This window comes from Convolutriloba macropyga, unplaced genomic scaffold, assembly GCF_964194025.1.
Source record: "Convolutriloba macropyga unplaced genomic scaffold, txConMacr16.3 SCAFFOLD_4058, whole genome shotgun sequence".
Lineage (NCBI taxonomy): Eukaryota > Metazoa > Xenacoelomorpha > Acoela > Convolutidae > Convolutriloba > Convolutriloba macropyga.
In genome coordinates, this window is record NW_027453386.1 from 10100 (window position 1) to 15000 (window position 4901).

At 38.8% G+C, this 4901-nt stretch overlaps 1 protein-coding gene across 1 annotated transcript; it reads right to left on the bottom strand.

The window, feature by feature from the left end:
* Positions 1–565: 565 nt before the first annotated feature.
* Positions 566–1878, bottom strand: LOC142358253 (ribosome biogenesis protein NOP53-like). Its single transcript, XM_075409691.1, has one exon. It carries the CDS (start codon positions 1771–1773, stop codon positions 595–597), a length of 1179 nt encoding a protein of 392 aa, XP_075265806.1. The 5' UTR covers positions 1774–1878; the 3' UTR covers positions 566–594.
* Positions 1879–4901: the final 3023 nt, after the last annotated feature.

A 4901-nucleotide genomic window follows, 5' to 3' on the forward strand; every position in this document is an offset into this window, starting at 1 on the left:
GAAGAAATAATGTGTGAAAAAGCTAAGAGCTCACATAATGTTCCAGAAGAAAAGTGCAAAAACGGCCAAGCTAAAACATTGCATTAAAAAAGACCAACACGTTTACAATAATTGCTTCAAACTTTGTCCGAGAGCAACTAAAAAGCAGAGAGCCGAAGGTTTAAAATGATAGATGAGGCTTTAACCTAGTAAATAGGGTTTATGGGTTTATAGGTAACTGTTCTAAATTTTCTTTCAAAAGAAGGGCTGCTATTTTTTATTTACCGCTCAATGCTAAAACGCTTATAATTTACAACCTGATCACTTTCGTCCACTTATTAAAATGTATTACTTTTAACAGACCGGCTACTGGTGAGAAAGGATAGATCAGGTTAGAAGAAAGTTAAAGAAAGGTTGGGCAACACCAAAAGCTGCCACTAAATCTCGGCAAAAAAATTATAGCTCAACGAATTTCATGCTGTTTAACTTTGCATGTAAAAAATCGTTTTTTGAACTCCAATGAAAGCTAAATACAGTTCGAGCAGAACTGAAAAGGATCTGTTTCTTCTGCTCATAAGGAAAACAATTCGTTCAAATATATATTGCAGGAAAATACTACGTAGAAATTTCACCTTTCTGATTGTAAACATTTCTGACATTCTTTCGTTGTCTTCTCTTTTCAATGTATCTCTGCCTGGCCGTCGTTTTCGCTCTTGTAAGAGGCATGGGTTCAATGATGTTTCGCTTAATCATGGATTCCAGTCGTTCGCTGATTAGAGAATCACCCTCGGGAACTAATTTCCTGAGACTTCCCTGCAGCTCTTCTGTCAATTTAAACGAGGCTTTCAGTTCCTCCGGATACGTCCTTCCAATAATTCTTACTCTTTTTGGATTGTTTTTCCTAGTCTGTTTTGCCTGCCATTTCAAAAGCTTCAATTGTTCAACTTTTGCTAAACGTTTATTAATAGTTTTAGCGTGCAAGGCTTCGTTTTCTCGGGCATTTTTCAATTTTTCCTTTTTCATCGCATTGTTCAGTTTAGTTTTCAGGTACTGTTTACGTTTCAATTGGTCTCGTTGTTTGGGAGTCAATTTTAATTTTCGGTTGCTGAGCGGTGGATGAACGTTAATTACATTATTTGCGTTCTTGGATTCATCATTTATTCCTTCGTCGCAAAGTTTTTGTTTGAAAAAGAAGTTCTCAACTCCCTCCATATAAGCTGCTTCTTTTTCTTCATGAGTGACAGGAGGAATACTGTTCCAAAATTCTTGCTCGGCTTTTTTCTGTTTTTCTTCTTTTTCCTCACGCTCTAAAACGTTGCTTAGATGAGTTTGGTGGTCGGAGTAGGACGGATTGTACGACAATCCACCGGTTGGCAAAGAAACGTGATCATTCGCATTGGGTTTGCTAACTGTTTTGCGTTTTAGGCCTTTACTAGAACCCCAGATATCTTTATCAAAAGAATAAACCCGCGCTGATTCGCGACTTTTATCAAGATCTTTTGCGGTAAATTTAGGTCGCTTTTGATATTTTTCGTTTCTGTGCGTCCAATCGTCAATTTCACTTCGTTTTTCGATAATACTTTTGGGTGGTGCGTCCGAAGCTGCTGAATACGAACCTTCCGCAGAAACCCACTGCTTTGATTTGTCCAGGGCAAATAACTCATTGTCAGATTTCGCTGCAATTTCTTTCCTCAGCAGGTTTGACTTGCTCAATTCGGTGATTTCATTTGTCTTGGCGGCTAGTTCGTTACTTTTCCAGTACTTCTTTCTGCTTTTACCCGTTTTTCGACCCATTGTGTGACTGTTAACAAGTAGCGATCAAATTCTCTATGTGCCAATTCCGAGCTCTGTTTTTAAAATCTACTTTTAAAACTGATCTGAAATGAATATGGTAATTTTATTGGAGCTAGGAATTAGAGCCAAACGGGTGCGGAGTCGAATGAGAAAAAAATGAGAATCAGAGCCGAAGGCTTAAATTTGATTACCCAAATAAATCATCGGATTTGTTCAAATTAAAGTACAACACATGGGATATTTTCCGTTTCAGCTTGTTGTTATTGTTGTTGTAAAGTCTTTACAGCAAAGCTGGAGGGCATTTATCCCATACTAATTCTGCCAGTACTCTTATATGGCTCTGCATGCACAAATCCGAACCGAGGAGAGCTACAACAGCTTGAAAGATTTCAAAAGAAAGTAGTCAAATGGATCCTTGGACAAAAAGTCATGCCGTATCCAAATCAACTGAGACTTCTTAACATACTACCACTACCAATGTTCATGCAACTAAATGACATTCTACTTTTATCGAAATTGACAGAAGACGATAGCTTTTTCCCAATGATGAAACAAAATTCAGAAAAAAAGAGAACAAATGAAATATTCAAGCTCCCGAAAACCAGAACTGAAAAGGCTAGAAATGATTTCTTTTTCCGTACATGCAGACTAGCAGATCGAATAGAAAAATTCATTGAATTTAATACGAAAAAAGGCCTTAAAAATCGAGTTTTAAATTTCATGTGGAAGTTTGTAAACGAGCGATTCGACGAAAATAACATCTGTAGCTGGCATCTATGCTGTGACTGTCAGATCTGCAGAAATAATAGGACAATTTTCTAAGACGACGACTGGGACGAAAATCCTCTCAGTGAAAACTGTAAATCCCCAACAACAACAACACATTCAGTTAAGAAAATTGCCATACCCTTTGTGTAAGAAAGGGCGATATAATCAGTTGTCCCTTGATCATCTATGGTGTGCGGTCGGGTTGCGCTCAACTGGTCCTCTCCGTGGCCTCAATCCCACCGACGTGGGACGGAGGTAGGTTGCGACAGACTAGAGTTATACTATGAGTATTTTTTCACGAAAAAACTGCCTTCAGAGTAATGAGTTCAAGATCATCCAATCAGATCACGGGAAATCTTCAGCATTAAATATCATTTTATGGCATTCTACTCTGCGCTCGTTCGGCTCTGCCGGCGTCCTCCATTATTGATGGCATTGCACAAAAGAAACGGCACTTGAATATCAAATTAGCCTAATCGTTGTGACAAACATATTAAATAGCTCTTCATTGAGGTTATTTACTGTGTTATCAGAGACCGGACTTTGTTTGGGTATCCCCAGTTACCGGGGACACCAGCTTCGCACTTCTGAGGAGCTGTGTTCTCTGCTTGAGGGGATGTCGTGCCCTCAAGCCTCGTGTTCTCAGTGAGACTTCGATTAGCGCCGTCGTGGAGGAGGGAAGGCTGCACTGAGCATTTGGCTGCTTATCTTTATTCACTTGCTTATTCCTTGATGTTCCATTTTTATTTTAATCCTTCCATTCTAGTTCCCCATGTGTGCTCTATATATATATATATATTTTTCGATCTACATCCATCGATGCCGGATGGTGTACACGGCCCTTTATTGTTGTTTTTTAGAGGCAGTTACCGGGGATTTCAGATTCCGGCGGAAAAATTTATACAAGAATTATCTACGATTCGATATTTGGTATCAAGCATTTGGCGAGAGAGTTCTCCGCATATGTTTGATTGTTTCCCTACATTTTTGGTCATCCTAAACATTTTTCTTAGTCGAACAATTGGTGTGAGTGTTCTCCACATGTGTTTGACTAATTAGTTTAGGCCCCTAGCTGCCACTTCCCTGAGTCCCCATTTTATCCCAAGTAACAATGATGCCTCACCAATGTCACCACCGCCTGCACCTCTCTGCAATATTTGTAACGAGCTTTGCAATGTACAAGGGAGTGCATTTTGGTTCAAGCCTAAGAAAAAATATGTTCACTTAGATTGTTTAGGAATTTCATGTATCGAAAATATCAAAAGAATGACCTACGGGTCATGTGCTGGTTGTACTCCTAGCTTTAGTGCAGAACTGTCAGCGCTGGACAGAATTACGGCCGATGAGAAAAAGCTTGATTGTGTTGATTCTTTGATCCGCGACGTGAAAATGCTACGCAAGGAGATAGCGTTGATAAAGAAACCTGAATTCCCTTTTCTAAACGCTGCAAAAAGTGAACCCCACAGGAATCGAAACGACAGCTCCTCCAGTTATCACAGTCCGACAGTAAACAAAGAGAGGAAAGCGGATGATTTTGAATTTGAAACAGTGGAGAAAATTAAGATCAACTAAGAAGGTAAAAAAGGGAACGAACACTAATCCAGCAGTCGTTGAAGGTGTCAAAAAGCGTCGTCATTAATATTTAAGTCGATTGAGTCAGAACATAGCAGCATCAGACATGGAGGAGTACCGTGTAGAAAATAGCGTTGAACTACTTCATATTCGCCAAAGGTCAAAGTCAGAAGCTCACCTGAAAGCCTTCGATTGTATATTTAACTTTGATGAGGAGAAAATTGCGTTACCTAATTTGTGGCTTTAAATTGTTACTGTGTCAAGCTTTTACCTGAATGAAGCCGCCCGTGATTGGCTAAAAAGATGGATCAAAATTGACTACTAGCCTTTCCTCCATTAAAACAAAGATCTACAGAACTACACGTTTGTCTACAAACTGGAAGCTCTGCCAGGAACAAAACGAAAGATGTAAATGCCCTCATGGAAGTAAATGAAATTAGTTTGTGAGTATTTATAGAATGGAAGCAATACGAACAACTCAAATGACAATTTTATTCTAAAGCAGTGTTGTTCTCCGGGGTTCCTATTCCATAGTGCACCAAGAGTTCATAAAAAAGGAGATGGAATATGTCTCTTTCACAGACATGATCTTCAGTTGGAAAAAATTTTGAAAAATTTACTTCTGAATTTTTTGAATGCTGTTATGCCTCTTTAACTAGTGGGGCTAACAGTTAAATAGTAATTACTGTTTATCAACCACCTGGATTAAATGTTAAACCTTTCATTGATCACTTTACCAATCTTTTTGAAGAGAAAAGACTACAATTTGACAAAACTTTTCGCCTGGC

Bases quoted from the DNA above. Each gene is read 5' to 3' on its own strand.
- LOC142358253 (XM_075409691.1), bottom strand. From the start codon at position 1,773: ATGGGTCGAAAAACGGGTAAAAGCAGAAAGAAGTACTGGAAAAGTAAC.